This window comes from Aulonocara stuartgranti (assembly GCF_965226115.1).
Source record: "Aulonocara stuartgranti genome assembly, chromosome: 8".
Classification (NCBI taxonomy): Eukaryota; Metazoa; Chordata; class Actinopteri; order Cichliformes; family Cichlidae; genus Aulonocara; species Aulonocara stuartgranti.
The window spans coordinates 22,058,878-22,084,242 of NC_138959.1; the positions used below are offsets into that span (position 1 = coordinate 22,058,878).

At 43.8% G+C, this 25,365-nt stretch overlaps 2 protein-coding genes across 7 annotated transcripts in view; one reads left to right on the forward strand and one right to left on the reverse strand.

Moving 5' to 3' along the window:
• Positions 1 to 23,461, forward strand: part of arhgap22b (Rho GTPase activating protein 22b) — a 51,125-nt gene extending 27,664 nt beyond the window's left edge. For all 6 annotated transcript variants that reach the window (XM_082543242.1, XM_082543244.1, XM_082543246.1 and 3 more), the window contains 7 exons: positions 9,148 to 9,276; positions 16,253 to 16,460; positions 16,561 to 16,693; positions 16,771 to 16,844; positions 16,934 to 17,055; positions 17,183 to 18,194; positions 22,198 to 23,461. In XM_082543242.1, the coding sequence (XP_082399368.1) occupies positions 9,148 to 9,276; positions 16,253 to 16,460; positions 16,561 to 16,693; positions 16,771 to 16,844; positions 16,934 to 17,055; positions 17,183 to 18,194; positions 22,198 to 22,420 (1,901 nt within the window). In that variant the 3' untranslated portion in view covers positions 22,421 to 23,461. The remainder of the gene's footprint in view (positions 1 to 9,147; positions 9,277 to 16,252; positions 16,461 to 16,560; positions 16,694 to 16,770; positions 16,845 to 16,933; positions 17,056 to 17,182; positions 18,195 to 22,197) is intronic.
• On the reverse strand, positions 4,125 to 7,782 carry LOC309712453 (uncharacterized protein). Its single transcript, XM_082543258.1, has 3 exons — positions 7,628 to 7,782; positions 6,549 to 6,707; positions 4,125 to 6,288 (listed from the first exon to the last, which is right to left on the reverse strand). The coding sequence occupies exons 2-3, from the start codon at positions 6,676 to 6,678 to the stop codon at positions 5,699 to 5,701; spliced, it is 720 nt and encodes a 239-aa protein (XP_082399384.1). The 5' UTR covers positions 6,679 to 6,707; positions 7,628 to 7,782; the 3' UTR covers positions 4,125 to 5,698.
• Positions 23,462 to 25,365: the final 1,904 nt, after the last annotated feature.

The window sequence follows — 25,365 nt, forward strand, 5'->3', positions numbered from 1 at the left end:
GTAGTAGACAGTGAGGTGGAGCGGCAGAGCAGCTTTGAGACTGTCAGATTTACAGCATGTTTAGAACTTTTATTTATGGAGCTTTTTTTTCACAGATTTAACATGACCGCCCTGTCCTCCTGCCCCACAAAGAACACTTTTAACGGATGGTGTTTTTTTTAAAATTTCTATGCCTCAACAAGAGCAATTATATGAAAAGCTTTGCTGCAAAATGTGAATACAAAAGAGAATGACATGCTGACTACTTTGCAGAAAAGCACTGAGCTGGCTAATTCCTGTCTAACAACTTTTCTTTTAGTTTAATCCACTCATATTTTCACACTGCAGTATACTGACTTGTTGAACTTCTTCCCTTCTGTTTTAGGTAAAGTGGTTTTATACCCTTATGAGCAAATTAATGTCTCTTGGCAGTTACTTGCATGACTGAGAGGTCACTTGCACACAGCTACTAGTAAATTACAGCTGTTCCTGTGCTGTAATGCATGTTTGGAGAATACAATAGTTCTACTTTGTGGTTACAAGGGTATCTGTGTCTTTGGTTATGGTTAGCACTGCTACAGTCTGTAATAGATTGTCAAACTATAGATATCTGTAGATAGAAAGCCTATGGCATTTGACCCACTCATTTTGGACTACACATTTTGAAGGTTTGATGTTAGTGTTTTGGTTGCTGGCACGTGGATTTCATGGAACCAGAAGCTTATATGGAAGAAAAAGTGGAGTGCTAAGTCCAGGTAGCTTTGTGGAAAAGTTATTGCATTCAACCCCCTGTAAAGTTCTTATGAAGCAGGAAACCACCCATAGGCTGTAAACATTCTTGTTAATGCTCAAAAGTTAGGCGTTCTAACGAGACCGTCTGTTGGGAGTTACTTGCTTTCTGGTGCCTCAAGTGGCCACTAGAGGACGTGCAGTCTTTCAGGAACTTCATTTTTAAGTTTCAGAGGCTGCCACTTGGTCATACCACTATTTGATCTCGTAGCCATCACTCACTGTATAGTTGGTACAACATATCAGGAAGCAGAACCTGTTGTGTAATCTATTTTTATTGTTTTTATTGTTTCCCTTTCTTGGTCACTCATTCATTTGGAGCCTATCCCAGGTCAAGAAGCAGGGTACACCCTGGACAGGTCGCCAGTCTGTCACAGGGCTGACACATAGACACAGTTACCAATTAACCTAACCCCACTAACTTCATGTCTTTGGGAGGAAGCCGGAGTACCCGGAAAGACCCCATGCACACAGCTCCATATGTCCATTCCTGGAGTAGAGTAACTTCAGAGTAACTATAGTAACTAACAGAGTAACTTTATATGATTTCCCTTAAAAAAAAAAAACTTGACCTGCTTATCTTACACCAACCCTTTATGCAGTTCCTTAGTTCATCCACTATCTGAAACAAGCTGCTCATGCTCTTTAACCGCTCCCTCTCAAAAACCCACATTCTTCTGATTGTCCAGTTTCTGGAAGCTTACTGAGGGGCAGTATCCAGATTTATAAGCTTTACTTTTTATATTTTGCAGGTATGTTGCGGCTGAATCAGATGATGACACAAGTATATTACCTGTATTTCTTATTATTTGAAAACCTTTAATGCAAACATACTGAAACGTCTTTTGCTTGTTTGCTGTAACAAATAATAGTGTTACTTTTCCTGTCAATTAATTACATTTCAAACGATTTTTAAATGATAGGTAATTGATACATTTTTTTAAGCAACTTCATAGATGGGGGATGCCAGCAAAATAATTGTTCAATTTTGTTTAATAAGAAAACAGACAGCCAGTCCACAGGATAAAAATATAAGTGACATAAACAGGGCTGCACATAAGTGGTCCGCAGGTGCGCATTCGCTCTCTACATAAAACACGTGCACTAGATAAGACGTTGCAACGCACGTTTGCGTACATAAGATTTTCTGGAGGAGGACAGACCTTTGTTTAGAACTCCTAAAGATGTCGAAGAAGCAAGCTCCTTTAAGTAATTACTTTGGTGTTCCTCCACCTCCAAAGAAATGTCAGAAGAGTCCGAACCGCAAAAGAAGCGCGTATTCTCGGAAAAGTGGTTAGAGGAGGTGAGCTGGCTTCAAACAAATGATGAACGCACAAAGATGTGGTGCAGAATATGCTGTCTTTTGTGTTCACTTGTGTGCACCCCTGGACATAAATATACTTATGATGAGAAAGTAATGCACTACCTCAACTGAGTGCAGGTATCTCAACCTATTGTGACAGTTTACTAAGTTCTAACAGTAACTTCAGCTAGGAGAGCTCTTGTTTATACTCCTGTCCTCCTCCACTCATCCTTTCCACTCCTTATCGTTTATTCCACAGTGTCTATGAGCTTTGTGACATTTAAATACTGAAGCAGGATTTCTCCAGGGCGTATCTTCAATGGAATATACACAGGCACTCCTAACTCCTAACACTGCAGCTTTACGCATGTGCTCTGCAAACATTTATCCTCTTTGCAGGCTCAAATGTCAACCTCTGTCTCATGCCTGTGTGGAGCAACCAAAATCAAATTCATTGCAGGGAGCTGAAGAGGAAAACCCAGTCAGACGACTGTCTGCAGTAAACATTATCTTAACTGGCTGCAAATAGGATCTTTGTGTCGCTGGTCAATCCAGGCTTGGATGTTCCGATTTAAGTGGCTCTGTGTGTGTAGAGGAGATCTGGTAGCACTTTAATGTCCAAATCTCTTCTCTACATTTTTATCACCCCTCTTCTCCTGTGGACTTATTTACGACTCATGCTTCTATGACACTACAGATATTGCTCATTAATACAAGCAAGCTTGACAGTGAGTCTATTTCCTCACAGTATTCCCAGACAGTGGAGCATTTGTGATGACACGCCGCTGTGTATTGTTGATCATGGTAGTGTGAGTTTGAAAAGCTGGGTGACAATGGCACTTGGCTTTATAGCACCACTGTTTATATTTGGTTTCCCTTCTCACAACTAAATGACTGTAACAACAGTGACTGTGCAGCCACAGCCAATTGCCCACATCTAACCCTAATGCCCAAGTGCTGCTGAAGATCACATTTCACACATTTGAAAAACAAAAATAAGATGTTTGGTATTCTTATATCAACCTGGCGTCGCTCACTGTGACTCACACCGAGTTTACAGTACGATGTGATTTTCTTCCCCACATGTTTTCAGGCAGCTATGAGCTTTGCTAATGTTTTAGATCCCTCACTTCTTCTCTGGACCACAGTGTGGGTCACAGTGCAAAAGTACAAGCACCCAATAGGACAACTCTGCCATCTAGTGGTAAGAAACCCACATTTCTAAAGCACAGTGATTTTTCAACCTGGTTTATCCAAACGAAACAAGTTTAATACACAAAATTTAAAAATGGACATTTGCTGCTGTCAGAAATATTATAAAATATCTTTGATAAAATAAGATAATTTTCACTTTGAATTCACTAATGTCCCATCTAAATGTCTCATCTAGGGAGGGAAAAGAAAATCTGCTACCTTGTTCATCTTCAAATAACATTTTTTAAACCTTTAAACGATGTTGATATTTGAGCCTAAATTAAGACCTTCAATTTAAATTTAAAAAAGGAGTTTTCAAGAGATTGAGGGGTTATTTCAAAATGTGATTATGTTATTTATTTTTTTAATTGTTTAGAAGTTGGATGTGTGTGTGTGTGTGTGTGTGTGTGTGTGTGTGTGTGTGTGTGTGTGTGTGTGTGTGTGTGTGTGTGTGTGTGTGTGTGGGGGGGGGGGGGGGGTATCTTCAAGTGTCATTGTCTGTAAAATGTTCAGTTTGATGAATAAACTATACATTTAGATATCAACACCCTACCAGCAAAACTGTGGTTTCTCCAGTCCTTCAAATCAGCTCTTGTTCTTTGTTGTTACATCATGAGGCCATATATGGGCTCAAAATGTGGTCATAAATATTTTGTACTTGTAAAAAAGATTTGTATGTGTAAAACGAATTTGTGTGTGCGTAAAAAAGATTTGTGTGTGCGTAAAAAAGATTTGTGTGTGCGTAAAAAAGATTTGTATGTGTAAAAAAGATTTGTGTGTGGACTTAGAAAAAAAACCCTGCAAGTTACAAGTACGGATTTTTGACCCTATTTTTCTTCCCTTCATCTGATTGGTCAATGTCATGTCAATCACAAATGTAACAATCCAATCAAAGAACAGATGGGTTTGGCTGTCGAGGGGCGCTTTTTTTGAACTGCAGGTCTTTGAAGGGAATAAATGCCCTTTTACATGCCAACCCAGCGTTTTCCTTCATCACCACGAAGGAAAACAGTCTGTGGTCGTCCGAGTTTGGTGATTTTTATGTCACAGGTCTACGTGTTTAATACAGGGACTTCCACAGCCTTTTCAACAGCGCTGCGGACCGCGGGGTGGGGGCGGGCAGTGTTTTGGAAAGGACAGTCTTCATTACAAAGCTTTCTTCGTTATGAATTAGCATACATGTTTTTATTGAACATTTGAAGAACTAGCAAAAAAAAAACAAACTCTTGTAGAGGACATAAAGTCAGAGATAGAAAAGGCAAGGAGCAGGTGCATCTAGTACAGGTAGAGCTGCTGCAAAAACCCATAGAGCCCAGCAGCCAGCGTAACAAATTCTGGATCCTTTGCTTTTAGTTAGCAGTTAGCATTAGCAGCGTATCCTGCATCCGATGTGAAAGGACTTTTATGCTGCGCACTGTGACTCACAGCAATGGTCCTGGGTCAGCCCTGACTTTGTGTTAAACTAATCCTAAAGTAATAATGTTATTTCTAACCACTGATATACCACAACTTTTTCCTTTCAACAGCTACTGAAAGTTAGGGGACCTAGCTGCTATCGGATATTTATATAGCGATCCTCCAGCTTCAAACGGTATCACCCTTCAAGGACCTGCAGTTCAAAAAAGCGCCCCTCCGACAGCCAAACCCATCTGTTCTCTGATTGGATTGTTACATTTGTGATTGACATGACATTAACCAATCAGATGAAGGGTAGAAAAATAGGGTCAAAAATCCGTACTTGTAACTTGCAGGGGTTTTTTTTCTAAGTCCACACACAAATCTTTTTTACACATACAAATCTTTTTTACGCACACACAAATCTTTTTTACGCACACACAAATCTTTTTTACAAGTACAAAATATTTATGACCACATTTTGAGCCCATAGCCATATTCACAGAGTCACAGTACCAAAACCTATAACTATATACCTTTTCTAGATTTTAAAATGCCCTTAAAAATGAAATAAATAAATAAATAAATAAAAAGTAAATATCCAGCTCTTAGTCCAAGAGCACCTTTGGGATGTTTAGGACATTCAATCGACTAGCAGAGGAATTATCTTTCATTTGTACTGTTATTCACACAACCATTACCGTTCTGTCTCTGAGATACCCCGAGCAACATTGATAGATACCCTTTTAGCCAAAGATGCTAGTCTCAAAAGCACTGTGTCAAGGATCTGCAATACACTAGCTCCCAAGTAGGCTTTGAATACAGTTCTAGAACAAGAAACAAGAAACTGTATCTCCACTTTTAAGATTAGGCTTGAAACTTTCCTTTTTTGCTAAAGCTTGTTGTTAGTGCTGGATCAGGAAACCCTGAATCCTCCCCAGGGCTCTAGACTAACTTTTTGACATGGGCGCCTAACTTTAAAAATTTAGGCGTACCAGCACAAAAGTTAGGCGCACTCAAATTTTTCAACCGCATCGCTTAACACCGCAGTTTTACTTGTGCACTTTCTTTGAGAGAGTCCGGGAATGTCCGCTCCGTGTGGAGAATCTGCTCCGCGAGTGCGCACTGAGCTGCCTGCGCATCTGCGTCTGGCGGGATGTAAACAGCGGCCAGGATGAATGAAGCAAACTCCCGCGGAGAATAAAATGGTTTGCAGTGGATAAAAAGATATTCCAGAGAGGAAGAGCAGTGCTGAGCAATCACTGTCACATCTGTGCACCAGCCACTATTGATGTAGAAGCAGAGACCTCCACCTTTGGACTTACCGGAGAGAGCGGCCTGCCGGTCCGCGCGCAGCAGATGGAAGCCCTCCAGCTTGAGCGCGCAGTCTGGGATGTTCTCACTGAGCCACGACTCCGTAAAACATAAGACACAGGAGGAGGCAAAGTCTCTGTTCATGCTTCTCATCAGGGCCAGTTCGTCAATCTTATTCCCGAGTGAGCGTACATTAGAAAGGAAGATCCCAGGAAGAGCAGTTCGCAGTCCGCGTCTCCTCAAACGCACGAGTGCGCCGGCTCGCTTACCTCTCTTTCGGCGTCTCGCTTTCCTGGTCAGAGTCAGCAGTAAATCTGCCGCAGATGCGACAAATATTGGAAATAAATCCACAGGCGTTGTAGTCCTGTAGTTAAGGAGCTCTTCTCTGGTGTACGAGTATCCAGAGGAGTGCCCAGACACAGAAGAAATGCACAAAAACAAAACAAAAGTAACGCACTGAAGCACCAGGGCAACCATACGCGGCGCCATCTTGGTTGATTTTTGATTTGAAATAATATTAAAATTCTCACACAGAAATACATTAAGCATAAATATATAAAATATAAGTATTTACAGAGAGACAGGAATAAAAAGGACCAGCTGCTCTCCAGAGCAGGAACCAGGCTGAGGAGGAAATGCTCCATTGGAGACTGGTGTGGCTCCAGCTCCACCACCGATGGACCGTCCTGGGACCCGTCCCTCATCTGCCTCGGAGCCGTCCTCCCCTGTGGGCCTGTAAAACAGCACAAAACACAAAGAAATGAGAAGGCTGCTACTAGATTTTAATTTCAACATTGAAAAAAACAAACAAACCAAAAACAGGATATAATCAGATTGGTTGTAGATCTTTAGTAAAGGTGATCACAGGCAATCCCACCGACTAAAAAGGTATCAGTGCTTGCTGTACATATCTGTGGGTGCAGCAGCAGGAGCTCAGGGACTGGGGAGCCAGGAGAAGCAACAGGGGATGCTCTGCTTCAGAATCAGTTGGTTCTATCAATACAGTATTAAATGTTAACAGGTTGAATATAATAATCATAGAGTAGACAGTGGTCCCTCATTTATTGCAGCAGGGGTTCTCAGAATAACTAGCCCCTGGCCACGCACTTTATACACTGTTTTCCCCACACACATGAACATTGGTCACAGTTCTCACAATTGATTCTCAAAGTGCAAACCTTTGTAGATTGCAAAACGTAAAAGTATTATTATGCCGTGTTTTGTCTTCATCTGCCTGCCACTTTCGTGCGCCTTTTTCCCTCGCGGTGCAGGTGTCTATTTCTGAATGAGGCTCATAGTTATGGGTGTTTTTGTGCTGTTTTTTCTATTGGACGTGATGGTTATCAAAACCAAACATGATAAATTTGGCAAGCGCAGGAGATTTGTCAATCAGGCTGCAGAATGCAATGCTGTCCGGTGCAAAAAAAAGAAAATGAAAATTAAGAAAAAAGAGGCAGTGACAGATGAACAGCGGGACCACTGTGTGCTGTTTATTAATAAACAATAAAATATATTCTTAAATGACAACATGCCTAAAAGCAGAACGGTATTTGTACGTCAGTGGGAAAATAGCGGTGGCTTGCTAGCTTGTGTGCGGCTTCCCCGGGTCAGTGAAAACTTTAGAGAAAACTTAAGAGAAATGAATGAACTTACCAGGTTGCCCGATCTCTTTACATATCTTCCTCCAAGCTCGGTCCTTTATATTCCTGTCTCGGTCCAGAAAGCAGCTGGTGTCGTACGGCTCCGGGTTGTTTGCTACGGCATTGATTAGCCTTCCTTCTATTGAAGAATAAAGGGCTTTGGCTGGATCTGCCTCTTTGAACTAGGTAACAGCCACGTCACCAGGCTCCTGATTGGTTGTCGCGGCGCGATTTGACGCTGGAGTTCAGATTTTTCCAACTCGAGCGGGGGACGCGAAACGCGTGTATGCACAAAATGCAACACATAAACTCACGCGCGTGGTTTTTTTCGCGAGTCAAACGCCTGAAACGCGCTACACTCACGCGCGTTTCAGGCGTTTTCGCGTTTTCGCGACGCAAATCTGCTTCCGAATTTTCGCGGGAGCCGCAATCGCGGGTCAGCGCGCCTTTCCATTGACTTTACATGTAAGCCTGACGCTCTGCCTGCCTCTATCGCGTTCGGTGTGAACACACCGTTAGTTATGCTGCAATAGGTGTAGGTTGCTGGGGGATTCCGATGATGCATCCTATGAGTATTTCTGCCTCAGTTACATTTATTACCCACTATGTGTTAACAGACCTCTCTACACTGAATCACACTTGTTATCAATCTCTGGCTCTTGTCCACAGCATGTCTTTTATCCTGTCTTCCTTCTCTCTCCCCAACCAGTTGCAGCAGATGGCCCCGCTCCTCCCTGAGCCTGGTTCTGCCGGAGGTTTCTTCCTGTTAAAAGGGAGTTTTTCCTTCCCACTTTCGCCAAAGTTTTTTTTACAGGGTTTTTCCCTGTATGTGTTATTGTAGGGTCTACCTTACAATATAAAGTGCCTTGAGGCGAATTGAATTGAATTGAATCCACCTTACCAAACCAAAACGTTTACCCCAGCATTTAGCCCACTCAAGGCCAGTGCAAATGTATGTTTTGGACTTGTTTTCAGTTTAAATGTATTATTTTGGTATCAAACATGCATAACATAGAGACCTAATAAGAGTTCAAAACCTCTTCACCTTAAGGTAAAGAAGATCAAATTCACTTATATATGTGTAACTAGTAAACAATGCTCTCTGCGAAATCTGCTGCTATCACAATTCCAACTTAATCCAAATAATCATTTCCCCTTTATCAGATCTGTGAGGTTTTTGGCTTATTATTTATCATGTTACATGTTTATGATATCTGTAATAGTTACTTGTTAATTCTTAACAGTAATGGTTTGTTTTAAATGTTTTTTCTGTTAGAGTTCATCTTCTCAACAATTTATTATCTTGTATTCAACTGCTAGGATACTTCAGAGAAAGTCCTGAGCAGTTTGACATTTATTTCAAGGTAAATTTATGAGGCAGTTCCCTATGAAGACAAAAAAACAAACAAATAACCAAAAATAAAACCCATCTAGTAGCATCACACTGCAGAGCACAAGTTTGATTCCACGATTAAGCCCTATTTCATCTCTGTTGTACTCACTCATACGCTTCTTCCTTGTGTGTCCCCGCAGGCGGAACAGGAGAGAAGGATCGGGCACCCATCAGCCATGAATCCTTCCTGCTCATGGCAAACTCCCAGAGCGATATGGACGACTGGGTCAAGGCCATACGGCGGGTCATCTGGGCACCATTTGGAGGAGGTAAAGCCAAACCTTTGAACTGAAACACGAAAAAAACATATTAGGCCACCAATCAGTAGCAAATAAAAATCCATATTTCTCTAAGGAAAATATACAAACATAAAAGCCAAGCTAACACTGCTTGTTTTTTTGTTTTTTTTTTTTTTTTTTTTTTTTTTGGCCTGTCCCGTTTGGCTCTTTTGCCATCAGAATTGTTGTCTAAAGGCAAAGAAAGATGCCCAACGGATTTACTTTACCAAATTGACCATCCCAGCCTTGCCATAATGGTCCATTTGATTCACCTTTTATTGTTTATTTTATTTTCACTTACTGAATATGGGACAGACTTGACTGGGGGAAAGAAGGGGAGAAAGAAAGAGGGAAAGAGAAACAGCTGAGAAGAGGGACGGGGGAGAAGGGCAAAAGACAAAAACCAACAGAATGAGCAGAAAAAGAAAAAAAAGAAGAAAAAAAGAAAAAAAATGCATATATCAATCACCTGGGTCACCTGCTGAGAAAGAAAAAAGAAAACAAGCAGAAGAGAACAAGAGTAATAGAATAAACAACATCACAATGATATATGGGAATATGACAGTAAATACTAAATGTTAAACATTATTGTGCAGCACATAAGATCAACAGAACACAGTGTGCTTTGAGGTAGGAGCCAAAAAGGGTGTAGTTTGTGGGTGTGATCACCCGTGTGTACACCTGTGAGCATGGACGCGTTTGTTTTTTGTTTTTTAAAAGGTTCCTTCATGTAATGATCTGCTAGAGGGTGTGGGGGGGCCACAGCCCCGTCCTCCAGGGCATGAAGCAGGTATGGAGGAGATCAAAACTCCAGACATCCAGAGGCCCCCAGAATACAAGAGACCAAGGAAGACCAACAGAGGGGCAGCCGCGCCACTGTCCCAGAAAGAGCTGAGGAGAGTCCCAGATGAGGGCTCACTCAGAAGCCGCGGAGCAGAAGCCAGGGGGAGTTGCAGTGACGCGCCCGTGAGCTCCGCCGGCAGCCAGCCGTGCCTGAGTGACCGAGCCCCAGGCCGAGAGGCCGGGGGCACCCCACCTCCGAAGTGGCCCGAGCAAGCCCCAGGCTCCAGGCCCCGATAAGCGGCCGCCAAGGAGTGAGCCGGTGTGTACCTGGACGCCCATCCCCGGACACAAAGAACCACCAACGCACCAATGTCTGAGGGGGTCCGCCACTGGCAGGGGAAGTGGTGGTAGGGGGAGATAGGCCTCCATACCTTGGAGGGCCTAAGATGTCCCCAGAGAGGTGGCGCCTGACACCCAACCTGACATATAGACACAGAAATACAGGCACACACATATACAAACATCCATTCCCACCCTCATGCTCTCATATGCACTTACTCCACACTCAACCAACGTGGAGACAGACATAAAGAGACGCTGTACACACGATCACACTCCCCAAGCGTACTCTAAGCCCCAGGTCTAGGTACCCTTGCCCCTGGAGGGGGGGAACTGCACCCAGACCCAGGTGGTGTTACCCTTTTCCCTGCGGTGGGGGGAGGCAGACCGCCCCGACTCCGCAGCAGCAGGGAGGCCCCACACTCCAGACCGCAGTCGGACGGCCAACTCCTCCTCCTAGTCCTAGCCCCCCTGCTCCAGCAGGTCGCAGAGAATGGGGGTGAGAGAAGACTCCAAACCTCCCTCCACCCGCTCATTGTAGTGTTGATGCATGTGTGTTCTAAGGTGCATTTAAAACCCAGGAGGGCTTGGAGCTACCTGCCAGAGAGCAGCAGGTAAGCGCATGGTCCCTCCTGCTGGCCCTCAATGTCTACGTGTATTTAACATTGAGAGGTGGGCAACGATGCCAGGGGTGGGGTGTACACCCTGATGGTACTTTGGATTCCGTGTATCGTGCCCACCCCCAAGATCCTATATGTACGTGTAATGAGAGTGTGAGTAATGTGAATGTCTAAATTGTGGGATAAAATTGAGGCAGAGGCAGCCAGAAGGGGATGGGGGGGGGGGGTAGCCTCCTCTGCACCCTGGTGACATACCCCTACTCCAAGGTCCTGCATGTGTGGGTGGTTGTGGTGGAGCGGGAAGAGGGAGGCAGCTGGAGATGGGGAGGGAAGGAAGGGAGGGGCAAGTGACCCCTCCCTGGGGCCAGCTCCCCCGCTGACCCCAGTAGGCACCCCCATACTCCGCGACCCACCAGGGAAAGGGGGCCCAGGTCCATCCAGGCCCAGCGCAGCAGCGCCTCCCGGCCCCACAGAGCCCAGGACAGTCCACCCAATCCCACCACAGAGAAAACTGCACCCACCCCACCATCCACTCTTCTTCCAGACTACATAAGACAATAAACACCCAGGCTGAGATCTTCCTCCACCTCTCCTGTATCTCCCCCTCCTGTAGAGAGAGCCCCTGAGGAGAGGAAAGCTCCTGCAAGATGTGACAATCTCCCCCACCAGTTGAAGAGCCCCCCAGGTGGCTCGATGCACCGGCGGCACCCTGCTCCAGGGCTGGGCCCCCATGCACCCACCTGCCCACAACCCCGGCAACACACCAACCAGGACCCAAGCCCCCGAGGCCCGGCCCGGGCCCCAGCCCAGAGACGGAGCGCCCCCAGAACCTCACGCCCATCCCGGGCCCACCCAGGGGCAGCCAGGCTACCAGGTCAGTAACCCACGTCCGTCAGCACAGACCCTCCCCTAGTCCCGCTGCATGCAGCCGCGAGGAAACAGTCACCTGAGAGCCAACAGAGCCCCTAACCGGACATGACCGCTACCCCGGGTTGAGCCCCCCAAGGAAAATGCCTCCGGGGAACCCCCCGACGCCCAGCTAACACTGCTTTTATTCATCATCTTTGTGTAAAAGAAAGCAAGATATATTATTCATATTTCTTTGCCAGCAATAATTCAAGGCATGCCTTCCAGTGCAGGAGATTTCCTCTCTGCCTTATAAGCTCAACACATCGCCCAAAATTTATGAAACTTGCTCTTTCTGCTAGAATAGAAAAGACTGCAGTCCACATCTCTGCTCTGTCTTTAATGTTTAGGTAACACACTTGAGCTGAGCTATGCAAACTATCTCCAACCCCAACTCTGTCTCATTTCTTTAGCCTGCAGGTAATTCTCACCCTGTCTGCTCGGGATGTCTAAGGCCAGAAATATAACCAGGCCTGTCTGGTTATGATGTGGGGCATAAGGAGCAGCTGAGCAGGAAGGTGTTGGGTTACAAAGCAGCTCTATATTAACAGGGGGATAAATGTAGAATAACACATAAATAATATACTGTATGATATCATTAATCTAATTTTAATCCTTGTCTTTAGTAAAGCATGTTTAAGAGCTGCTGGCAACTAGCAGACCTATTCTTTATGAAAATTAGTCATTTATCTTTGTTTATTCCCTCAATTTTAGAAAATAAAAACACCCAAAAAAAGAAGTTCTGTAAGCTTGGCTGATGGAAAAATAAGGGAAGATCTATGACAAGCATGACTAGCTTAAATGTCCACACAAGAAACACAAATAACAGACGTTTATAAATAGCTAGCATAGGCCTAATTAATTAAGAAAAAGTTGCAATACCACAATGCTATGCACGGAGGTTAGCACTGCTCTCACAAAACAAGAAGTTTTAAATGTGGGCTTGAATCCACTGGCTTGCTGGGGTCTTTCTGTGTGTAGTTTTCATGTTCTCCCTGCGTCTGTGTGGATTCTCTCCAGCTTACTTCTACAATCCAAAGGCATCCAGTTAGTAATTGAAAGGTCCCAAATTACCATTAAGTGTGAATGTGAGTGTAACGTATTTGTGTCTGTGTTAGCCACCCCCTCAATTTGGATAATAGAAGAAAATGGATAGATAGATTTTATACTTGGTGCATGAAGAAATGAGAGTAAAGAGTCCTGGGTCATCTTTCCAGTCACATGTTTATCGTTTTGGACAATGACAGCATTTCTCACTATCTGAACTTTTTTAATACCCCCCAAAAGATTGGAAAAATAATAATTCATTTTAATCTTGTAATAAATATGTGCTAGTTTTTTTGTCTATGCTAGCTTTTTATTAAAACGCTAGCATTTTGTGCTAGCAACTGATAAAATTCTAACAGCATTTTTGTCCAGCTTTTTGTTAACTTTTCTGAAATGCTAGCTTTTTGTGCTGCTAGGACAAAAAGCTAGCATGTTTTTTTCTAGATTTTTGACCGTTGAAAAGATGGCAAAAAATGCTAGGTTTTGTGTAGGTCTTCGAAAGGAAAAAAAAATAAAGCACCTTTAAAAAGTTTTTTTTTTTTTTTTTTTTTGCCTGTCCCATTTGGTTCTTTAGCCGTCAGATTTGTTGTCTGCAGACCAACAAGGATACCCAATGGATTTACTTTGCAAATGGATCATCACGGCCTTGCCGTATTGGTCCATTTGATCGACCTTTGTTGTTATTATTTATTTTATTTTATTTTCAGTTGTTACAAACAGGACAGACATGACTGAGGGATAGGAAAGGGAGAAAGAAAGATGAAGGAAAAGAAAAACAGAAGGGGAGAGGGACAGTGGAAAAAGGGCACTTAAAAAGAGAAAGAAGAAAAAAAAAATCTCCTGGATCACCTGTTGAGAGAAAAAGAAGAGAAAACAAGCAAAAAAAACAGAGCAACATACTAAACACAACAGCATCGCATTAATCTAGCTAAGTGTAAACAGCAGTAAATACTAAATATTGAATTTTGTTGTGTAGCAAAAAGGACAGACAGTGCACAATATGCTTGGAGATGGCAGCCAATAGAGGTGTAGTTTATGTCTATGAACAGTGAACACCTGTGTGCACACCTGTGTGGATCAGCGCGCTTGTATTCAAATGGTTTCCAGGTTTCCACATGTAATAGTCTGCTAGAGGATGTAGAGAGCCATAGCCCGGTCCCCCAGGGCATGAAGCAGGCATGGAGGAGATCCAGGCCCCAGACATCCAGAGGCCCCAGAGTGCGAGAGCCCAAGGAGGACCACCGGAGGGGCATCCGTGCCACCCTCCTGGGAAAAGCTGAGGAGAGCCCCAGATGAGGGGTCACCCAGTAGCCACGGAGCAGAAGCCAGAGGGGGCTGCAGTGGCGCCAGCTGCCGGCAGCCAGCTGTGCCAGAGTGAACTGAGCCGCAGGCCGAGAGGCCGGAGGCCCGAGGGCCCCCTTTGCCCCAGAAGAGGCCTGACCGAGCAACAGGCACCAGGCCCCGCCAAGTAGTCACCGGGAGTGAGCCGGTACATACCTGAGCGCCCAGCCCCGGTCACCAAGAACCACCAACGCACCGACCCCTGAGGGCATCAGTTAACGGCAGGGAGTGTGGTGAGGGGAGACAGGCCTTGGAGGGCCTGGGAGTTCCCTGAGAGGTGGAGTGTAAGACCCGACCTGACATATAGACACGGACACAAACATGCATTCCCACCCTCATGCACACATATACAAATACTCAGCACTAACCCAACGTAGGGATAGACATACATGGACACTGTACACACAATCACACTCCCCAAACAAACTCTATACCCCGGGTCCAGGTACCCTCGCCCCTGGAGGGGGAAACGGCACCTAGACCCAGGAGATGTTACCCTTTCCCCTGGGGTGGAGGCAAGCAGACCACCCCAGGCTCCGCAGCAGCAGGGACGGCCAACACCTCCTTCCAGCCCCCCCGCCCCAATGGCCAGCAGAGAACAGGGGTGTGTGAAGACTCCAAACCTCCCTCCTCTCGCTCATGTGTAGTGTTGCTGCGTGTTGTTCTAAGGTGCATTTAAAACACGGGAGAGCATGGTGCTGCTGCCAGAGAGCAGCAGGCGTTAGCACGGCTCCTCCCGAGAACCCTCAATGTCTACATGGATTTAAAATTGAGAGGTGGGCACCGGCGCCAGAGGTGGGGTTGAATACACAGACCATCCACTGGACGCCGTTAACGTGCCCACCCTCAAGGCCCTATATGTATGTGTTATGAGAGTGTGAGTAATGTGGATGTCTAAGTTGTGGAATAAAATTGAGGCACATGTGGCCAGAAGGGGACTTTATCCTTGGTTCTTTGAAGCGTTTTTAAGCTGATACGCGGGGGTTTATCTTTCCAAAGGAAAAGTTTTAAAACGAGATAGAAAAAAAATTGTGAAAAAGAAACAATAGAATGAATATATAATAATATATTTTTGCGCATTAGCTTAGCTTATCATTAGCCTATATCACTAGAATTTTCACTTTCCCCTCAACATTCATACTAAATGCACAGTGAAAGTCAATACACTGACACCTACACAGCAAAATCTCCAGTGTTAAATTAACACTGGAGATTTTGCTGTGTATGTTCAGAGTGAATCCCCTGACCGGCTGGGTGGTATTTCCAGCCTCCCTCTCCAGTTCACAGGCAAAATGTGCCAGTCTGCTGCCTCTGTGTCCAGAATAGATCTGTGCCAAATCATAGACCCCTCCTTAACAGCAGCACTGCAGTCACAGCAGATCCCATGCAACATGTCTGCTTCCTCAGCTGCTCTTTCCAAGCTTCTCTGTCATTTTCCTCAACTTGGCTTGTTTCTGCTGAAGTCTGTGGGATAAATGAAAGATTAATTACCAGCTACAAGAGTCAAATGCCTGAACAGGAATGGATGAACATGGTGAAATGTGGGCTGGGGAGGTATGACAAACGCTTTCTGCAACTGTGCAGCTCCTGTTCTTTCAATTACTACCATTACTGCAAGCTAACATCCAGCTGTGACTGCTGCAGCCAAACAACAGGTAATAACCTGGCATAAAATTGCATATTTATTCTGGGCATTTTTTTCCTCTGTTCATGTTAACTGTCACTTTTTATTTATTTATTAATTATCTTTGTAATCATATGAAGGCTACAAATAACCAAAAAATGCTGTTCCAGAAACATCCTGTCATATTCAATTTTCCCACAGAATAAATGTACATATTTTCATCACTTGCTCCACAATCCAAAAACCAACTACGGCCTCGTGCCTTCAGAAAGCCCTGACATGTTATGTTTCTTCCATCTGTCAACAGGGATATTTGGCCAGCATCTAGAGGACACAGTGCAGTACGAGAAGAAGTTTGGCCCCCGCCTTGCACCCCTGCTGGTTGAGCAGTGTGTGGACTTTATCAGAGAGAGGGGTCTGGATGAGGAAGGTCTCTTTCGAATGCCAGGACAGGCCAACCTGGTCAGGGAGCTGCAGGAGGCCTTCGACTGTGGGGACAAGCCCCTGTTTGACAGGTGGGTGAGAGGATGAAATGGGAAAATTCACTTTGCCAAAGACTTTTATGATCATCACTGATTTGAATTCTACTGAATCATCTTTCTTTCTGACTTGCAGTAACACAGACGTCCACACAGTGGCATCCTTGCTGAAGTTGTACCTGCGAGAGCTGCCTGAACCAGTTATCCCCTTCTCCAAATATGAAGACTTTCTAACCTGTGCGCAGCTTTTGGCCAAAGATGAGGAGGAGGTATGTGCTGTTTACCTTTGGTGTGAGGACTTTGAGTGGTACTGTGAGTAGAATAAGGATGATTTGTCTCATATCAGGGAGTCCAGGAGCTTGGAAAGCAAGTTAGCACTCTACCTCTACCGAACTACAACCTCCTCAAGTACATATGCAAGTGAGTGACTTCACCCGTTAGGTTGAGAACTTAGGCTTTTGTAGCCTAATCAGTTTTTTACTCTAGTTTTTCACTATATCTCTCCTTAGATTCCTTGATGAGGTCCAGTCCCACTGTAATGAGAACAAGATGAGTGTCCAGAACCTTGCCACAGTATTTGGACCTAACATCCTTAGACCGAAGATGGAGGACCCAGTCACTATCATGGAAGGTACAGAAAATTAATGACAATCAAATAAGGTTCTGTTTTTCTGTAATTTATTTATTAAAAATGATAGTTTAGAATAAAACTAAAAAAGTTATACCGACACCGGCTGAATGTGATTTGTATTGTCTAGGAACTTCTCTTGTCCAGCACCTGATGACAGTCCTCATCAGGGAACACAACCGTTTGTACTCAGGGAGGGAACAGGAGGGGCCAGCTCTACCCCAAACTGAGATCCCCATCCAAGGGCATCATCTCCAACACCGCAGCCTGGGAGCCTGGATCTCTGAAGAGGACCTTCAGAGTTGCCCCGTCTCCAACCCAGACCAAGATCTGCACAGCAGTGCCTCATCCCTGGACGCCAAGCTGTGCGCAGCCGTCAGTCCCACTCAGACCCCTAACCCAAACCCTGGACCAAAACTTGGGTCTTCATCGGGAAAGGGTGAGACGGTAATCAGTCCGAGTAAACAAGCCAAGACCATGCCTTCCTGGAAATATTCCTTCAAAAGCTCTTCAGCGCCTCGTTCCCAGCCGCAAGCTAAGCAAACCAGCAGCAGTGGCTCCGCAGCAGATACAACCAGTCTGTCTTCTGGTGGTGGAGGAGGTGGAAGCGGGGGCAACTGGCTTATGAACGGTTTGTCCTCCTTGAGGGGACACCGGCGCACATCTTCAGGGGAACGGTCCACCCGTGACCGTGACTCCACCGGCTCGTCCCAGAGGCTGTCCACGTATGACAACGTGACCTCCTCCTCTAGCATGGGGAGCGTTCCAAGTGTATCCAGCACACCGTGGTCCACGTCCTCCTGTGAAATATCTGTCCCGGACTCAGCAAGCGAGCCCCCGGTGCACCAGAACTGTGGAGGTGTGGTGGAAGATGGAGAAAGCCACAGAGAGATTAACAAAGAAAGGGATGGAGGGATGACGACAGACGCGAGCTCCGAGCAGGACAGTTGCGAGGCCATGGAGCTGTGCAGCAGCAGCGCAGCCTGCAGTGAAAATGGAAACGTGGCCACGGCAGCCGGGGTGCCGTCCATTATCATATCCGAAGATGGAGATGGGGAAAAACTAACACTGAGCAGCCTGGTAGAGGGACTGAAAGACGAGCTGAGAAAACAGAAGACTACATATGAGGCCAGGATCCAAAAGTAAGTCTCTGATGCAGGATCTTTCAAACTTATAATAGTAGTGTCGGTCTTTTATATGGTAAATAGAAAGACATTTGAATGAACTTTATGGTTTTGGATGTCAGGCTTTTATTTCATTAGCACAGAACCAATGGAAGTACTTCAATTACAACCTGCTGTGAGCCCTTTAAAGGGCACTTTCGTATTGCTGTTCTTTACAGTTGGGGGAACACGTCAGGAAGACAGTGAATAAAGACTGAATAAATAAATATGAAATACATCCTGAGATGGAAAAAGTTCCCAAAACAAAAGATTGTATATTTACCATAATTCCAATTACCATTTTTTATACTAAACCCAAATGGCATGGTTAAAGCACACCTATGCTCAGTTTGTAACACACCAATTTAAGTGTGTTAACACTTAAAATGTTGTTATCTGTAACACTGAAAATGAACTGGTATTTTCAAAAACCTTTCCCTTTTTGCAACTAAAACCTGTCATGGAAATAAATGGCATGTTTTTTAAGACATAGAGTGTCACGGCGGGGTGCACCGGTGTGAAGAAGAGGTAGACCCAGATGCAGACACAGTGGAGACAGAACTAGGTTTCCAAAAATAAAGCGAGCCTTTATTGTGGCTGATGGCATGACAAAAACATTAGAGAACACTGAAACTGGGAAAACTAAGGAGACTAAGAACACTGTGTAAACTAAAAAGACTATGACACTCTGTGAAAGAACTATGAAAAAAACTATGAACACAGAGTAACTAGGCAGGCTATGAAACAGTGAGACAATAACGGAAACTATGAAAAGATGAGGTGAGGATAACAGACGATCTGACACCGACTGAGCAGAAACACACGGATTAAGTACACATAAGGAATGATCAGGGGAAGCGGAATCACACGGGGAAAACAGCTGACAACAATTAACATAATGACAGGACAGGGGACGCGAAGCTAAATACAATAAACAAAAAACACAAGGATCCTTCAAAATAAAACGAGAAACATAGCGAGACCCAGACATGACTCGAACTTGACAAACAAAGAAAACTTGGACATGACACATGACAGATAAGCACACGAAGACTTAACACAAAAAACTTCACACAGGGATGAGACAAATGGGGAGCTTGATAATAATAATCAAAGTGTTTTTATTGAGTTTTCAGAAAGCATATCATTCATACAGAAAAGCTCGAACTCAAGTCCTACCGCACAGTGTAAGACAAAACTATACCCAGACAGAGGAAGAAAAGAAAAGGGAAAAAAAAAAAAGGGGGGGAGTTGCCAGTTATGGAGTGGAAGGAAACTCATCTTCAAAATAGGAAATGAAAGGCTGCCAGACCTTAAAGAATTTCTTGGTGTTGCCCTGTATAGTAAATCTGAGATGTTCTAATTTGAGGTGTGCCATCACCTCCTCCACCCAGCGTTTATGGGATGGCGGTGTTGCCTTTATCCAGTTAAGTAGAATCAATCTCCTAGCCAGCAATGAGGCGAATGCTATTGCCTTCCTCTGAGAGGCTGTTAGTTGAGTTTCCCTCGGTGCCACACCAAAGATGGCTGTCAGAGGCATTGGTTCCATATCCTTATTAGAAATGAATGAGAATGTTCTAAAGATGTTAGCCCAAAAGTCTTTCAGCCTGGAACAAGACCAGAACATGTGGCATAAATTGGCTGGTACCTGTTTACATCTGGGGCAGGTCGGATTGGCCCTAGGACTAGTGGCAGGGTTTGACAGAAAAAGGAGGAGATCGTCAGCATATAAGGACAGCCTATGGTTTTGTGTCCCCCTTTGTATCCCTACCAATTCAGCAGCCTGTCTCAGCATCATCGCAAGGGGTTCAATTGCCACATCAAAGAGCAGGGGTGACAAAGGGCACCCCTGTCTTGTTCCCCGGAATAGAGAGAAGGGTTCAGATATGATATTATTCGTTCTCACCATAGCCTGGGGGCTCGAATAAATTATTTTAATCCATGAGCAAAATGTTGGACCAAAGCCGAATCTTTCGAGGGCCGTAAATAGATAGTAATACTCTATTCGATCAAAGGCTTTGTGGGCATCTAAGGATATCACAATCTCTGGCATAATGTTATCTTCAGCAGTATATACTACATTGAACAGACGGCGGAGATTGCTGGAGAGTTGTCTACCTGCAACAAACCCTGTCTGATCAGGATGTATTATCTTACTTATGACAAGCTCAATTCTAGCTGCCAGTACCTTGGTCAGTATTTTATAATCACATCCAAGTAAACTTACTGGGCGATATGACTCACATTTAAGTGGGTCCTTATTCTTCTTAAAAATGGGGAGCTTGATAAATCATGAATTAAAACTGTAACCTAGGCATGACAGAATGTAACTAGATAAACTGAAATGAAACTAGACTGAAAAAAATAACAAAACTCAGAATACTGGGTCACATGACCCAGGACCATGACACAGAGGTGCTTTAAGCAACAAACACAATGTTAAATCATTGGGCTGGAAGCAGCATATTTATATACCTGTGCCCATGCGTCATTATTAGCGTGTCCAAATTCATGGGCTGCATCCTCCTGAGGACCCGGCCTTCGCGGTCTACGTGGGCCGGGTCCTCAGGTTGGGTAAGCCGGAAGTAAACGACTGTGAAATTGGACGGTCTAGCCTTCTGATTAGCGTCACCGCTGTCTCGGTGGAGTTTAATAAACTTGGCCGTCTGCTCCTTGCTATCTAAAATATAACAGGACACTGGCGTAAATCTCACACTTCTGTTTAATCCGTTTTCTGTTTGACGTTTATTCAGCTGTTTGAAAACCAAGGAGGAACCCACCCGGAGGATTAATAACGTTTTATTTTATCTAATCTAATAACTTTACAACAAATAAAACACTGAAAAAAGCCAAACAATAACATTTTAGGTTGTCTAAGTGACTTATATATTACGTTTAACCTGAGTAGCGAAAGCCCGCGGTGATCTGAAAATGATGTGCCGGGAGTTGTGCCATTCTCTGCGGCTCTAGTGACCCTAGATAGCCAGCTCTTGGCTAGCTATCGAGCTGGTGGATAACAGACGTCTCCGAAAACATTGAAGCACTTTTGGAAATATGTGATATCTTGATAAACCGAGCAGATATTTGAAGTTTACACACCCACATTCTTGTCTGAAAATATGTTAAAAGTTTATTTTGTGACCCAGAAAGATTAATAAGAGTAATTTTAAAACTTAGTAGCGGCCGCCATTGCCGGAAACTGGAGTTTGGCTGGGCCGCGCTATGAATTCTGGGATATGGTGGGCCACGAAGGACACACCCGACCCATCCTTCAAATTTGGGGAAAAGGAGGACGCATTTGTCGGCTGCATTCGGAGGAGTCTACGAATTTGGACAGCCTTCGGCGCGTCGCTGTGATGTAATCGGTCTACAAATGCGTCCTCAGGAGGATGCAGCCCATGAATTTGGACACATTGTTTGGTCTATAATTTTAGTCTGTTGTTAGGTGGTTGCATGGCAACATGATGACATCATAATATATTATATATAATTAAAGCTGGATATAAAGGAAATTTTACCGTTGCAAAATTAAAGTTATACAACGCTCTTATAAGGCATTAGAGGTGCATAAATGCTGCAAATGGGTCATTATAGCCCTTGGTAGGTGTTGGCTAGGCAATGTGATGATGTTATTATCTGCTATAGATAAGAACTATAAGCTATACCTGTGTGCCAGTTTTGGTAGCTCAGCTCCAGATAGTGTTGGAAATGTTTGCAGAAAACTGATAGAGATTATATTATGCAAGTAAGACATATATATATGTAGAGAGAGAGATAGCTAACAGCGGTTCTTGCAGGGCAGATTTGTTTTATTTCCTCCAATGCCAAGAATATCACATTAGTATTAATCTGGGCACACGGGTCAGACAAAAAGTTGGGAAGGTAGGAAGTTGTTTGAAATGTGCTTTACTGGGTGGTTCAGCCAAACAGAAAAAAGGCAAATGTCCGTGACCTTTTCTGTGTGTATTGTGCTTCCACACAGATTGGAAGAGTCTAGTGCTGCTCTGTGTGCCCAGATGGAGCGTTTGGAACAGGAGATGGAGCAGGAGAGGAAGAAGCAGCGCATGCTGGAGATAAAACTCAGAAACTCTGAGCGGGCACGGGAGGATGCGGAGAATCGCAACCGCCTCTTGGAAAAGGAAATGGAGGATTTTTTTGCCACGCTGGGCGATCTGGCCCTTGGTGCAAGGACTAGTGACCTTTGATACACGGCCTCTCATCTGTCTTGGGGTGGGGGTGGGGCATTTTGTGGTATGAGTCCTAACTCAAAATAAGACTGAAAATAGAAAATAAAGAAAACCTACTTGTGCACATGCGTAGAGATCAGATAGAAAATTCTGAAGGAAATAAACTTTGACTGTTTTCTTTCTGAGGATCATCTCTACTAAACAGCAAGTGGTCTTGATTTTGTTACGCATGCTTCAAACTCATTTTAAAAAGATGGCCCTCCTGTGATTACTGCAGAGGTTTGTCTTACAAATTGAGTTCAGGTGCCTGGATATAAATGGTGGAACATAATGTAACAATTTATGAAGTGGATAGCACTGACTTCTTTAACCACTACTTTAAAAGGACAATAACTGAATGGATTTTGTGTTAAAAGTGTGCAACTTAAGACAGTGGACTGCTGTCTATCTGTATGGGATCTTAAAGCAATAGCTTCACATTTTGGGAAATACACTTATTTGCTGTCTTGCAGAGTTAGATGAGAAGTGTGAAACCAATCTCATGCCTGTATGTCAAAGAAGGTGCTAAAGCTAATAGCCATTGAGCCTAGCTTAGGGGCACAAACACGAGGCTCTAGAACCATTGGTAAAGAGCCATTTTTTAAGAAGTTTTTTTTTTTAAGCTATTAGGCTATTGATTATAAAATGCAAAAGCCTACTGGGCTTATGAACACAGCTTCATAGTGATTGTTTCAAAGTAGGCGTAAACATGTTAATAGGTAGCTAAGACATAAATAGCTAATACCTTAGAGATATTTTCTTACACTTCACAGTTATTCTGCTTTGTTGATGATTTTAAAAAAGGGAAAGTAATTAGTTTTTGTTAGATCAAAATATCATTTTAGTAATAAAAACTTAAAACCAACAAAGAATCATTAATAGACAAAAGCTGTTATGCATGGTATGGTAAAAGACTTTAATTTACACCTGTTAGTAATAAGTCATTATACACCTAACAGGTGGTGTTTCCTACGGAGCCCCGCAGGGGACATGGGAGAAAAAAAAATTAAGACGGACTTTTGCGAGATCTCGCAAAACTAACTCGGGATCTCGCAAAAGTGATCTCGCAAAACAAACTCGGGATCTCGCAAAACTTTTAGCCGCATTCTTCGGACGCCGGCTCGAAGTCGACCGGGAGGTCGAGGCACGATGTGCCGGGAAAGCGGTGTTCCTCCCGGCTGAAGTAGGTCTCGACCTCCTGTTAGCTTCGAGCTAACGGGAAGAATGTGGCTAAAACCTTTGCGAGATCTAGCAAAAGTTTTGCGAGATCCCGAGTTTGTTTTGTGAGATCTTGCAAAAGTTTTGCGAGATCCCGAGTTTGTTTTGCGAGATCTCGCAAAACTTTTGCGAGATCCCGAGTTTGTTTTGCGAGATCTCGCAAAACTTTTGCGAGATCCCGAGTTTGTTTTGCGAGATCTCGCAAAACTTTTGCGAGATCCCGAGATAGTTTTGCGAGATCTCGCAAAAGTCAGTCTTAATTTTTTTTTCTCCCATGTCCCCTGCGGGGCTCTGTAGTTTCCTTCATCATACACCTCAAAAAGCATTTTGGCCCCATACATAGATTTTTTGGTCAGAAATTGCTAGAAATGGCTCGTTTGATAAAGGTAGCTAACCAATTAGCCTAGCGTAACACAAGTTAAAATGGTGGCCTAGTACTGTTTATATATAAAAACTTCACTGACACTTGCAAAGCTAATTGATTAACATATATAATTTCATTTTCTGGGCACTTAAAAACTGAAATATTAAGAAAATATTAGGTTGTGGTTTTCATGCTAACCCGAGGTAGCTATGTCTAGCGTTAGTATGCATGATGATATTGGACTTTTTAGCTAAAACTTGGCAAGAAAGCAAATACACTTCCCAAAATGTCAAACAGTGTCTTATACTGCAGGGTCAGTTTAGGCTGTAGAGGAAGCTAGCAAACGCTTTTCTGTTTCAGAATTTGAAAATGTTAGTTTCTAAAAAAGAACTGTAACTTTTACAAATTGACCCTTTTTAAATATCATTTTAATCTTTTAAACACCAGACACTGAAATTATACTAGGTTAGTGCTGGCCAAAATCCCATTCATGTACTGTATATCTTCAAATCTGGGCAAATGAAAGTTTTTGAGTAGCTTATAACTTCTAATTACGAGTATTTTGTACTATTTGGGTAAACTGACTCCTTAACTACAGTGGTAGCTTTAGGAGGTTCAATTTGTATATTGCAACACAAAGGCAGGTTTAATAAAACTACTCTTTCCAAACAGTTTCTTTTCAGAGGGGAAAAAAAAAGCAAACGCATTAACAGATGGGACTTCTGCCATAGCTCTTCTTTTATCCTCAGGCTCTTCCAGTGCCTCTCGTCACCATCGACATGGTTCCCGAACTCATTTGATGGCAAAGCCTCAATCTTTGGTTCGCTCTGATCCTCACTGATGTCAACATACCTTTAATGTACAGATAATATAACAGGTTCTTTTCAGCTTAGCACACGGGATATGTGCCTCAGTACATGAAGTCCATTTACAGTACACAGTAAAATACCAAAGCTAGACCGCCTCAGTTCGCTCACGAGAGATCAGAATGGCCTGCCTGGAAGCCATGTTGATTTTGGCACACGAAGCTGAACACTGCCCTCAAAGAAACAATGGAGTTTCCTGGTTGTGCCTTCAGGGAAGTGTTCTGAACTAGGAAAAATGAAGTGTTGCTTGCTTGTCCACAGATGTGGTGCATATACTTCTCCATAATAGCTTTTTTAAAAGACATATGGAATAAACTGCTGATGCTGATGAGTCCCTCGAAGGTGCCAATTCTTGTGAAAGTGAATTGTGAATTGAATGGAAGTTTTGCATTAAGAATGTATCTTTATAGTGAATGTAATGTGTCGTTGATCAAACCAGCCCGATAGAAAATTGTAAACAATAGAGAAAGCATCAA

Coding starts and splice junctions, on each gene's coding strand:
- LOC309712453 (XM_082543258.1), bottom strand. CDS start 6,678: ATGAGGGACGGGTCCCAGGACGGTCCATCGGTGGTGGAGCTGGAGCCA. Junction 6,289..6,548: donor CTTTTTATTCCTGTCTCTCT/GTAAATACTTAT, acceptor CATCTGCGGCAG/ATTTACTGCTGACTCTGACC.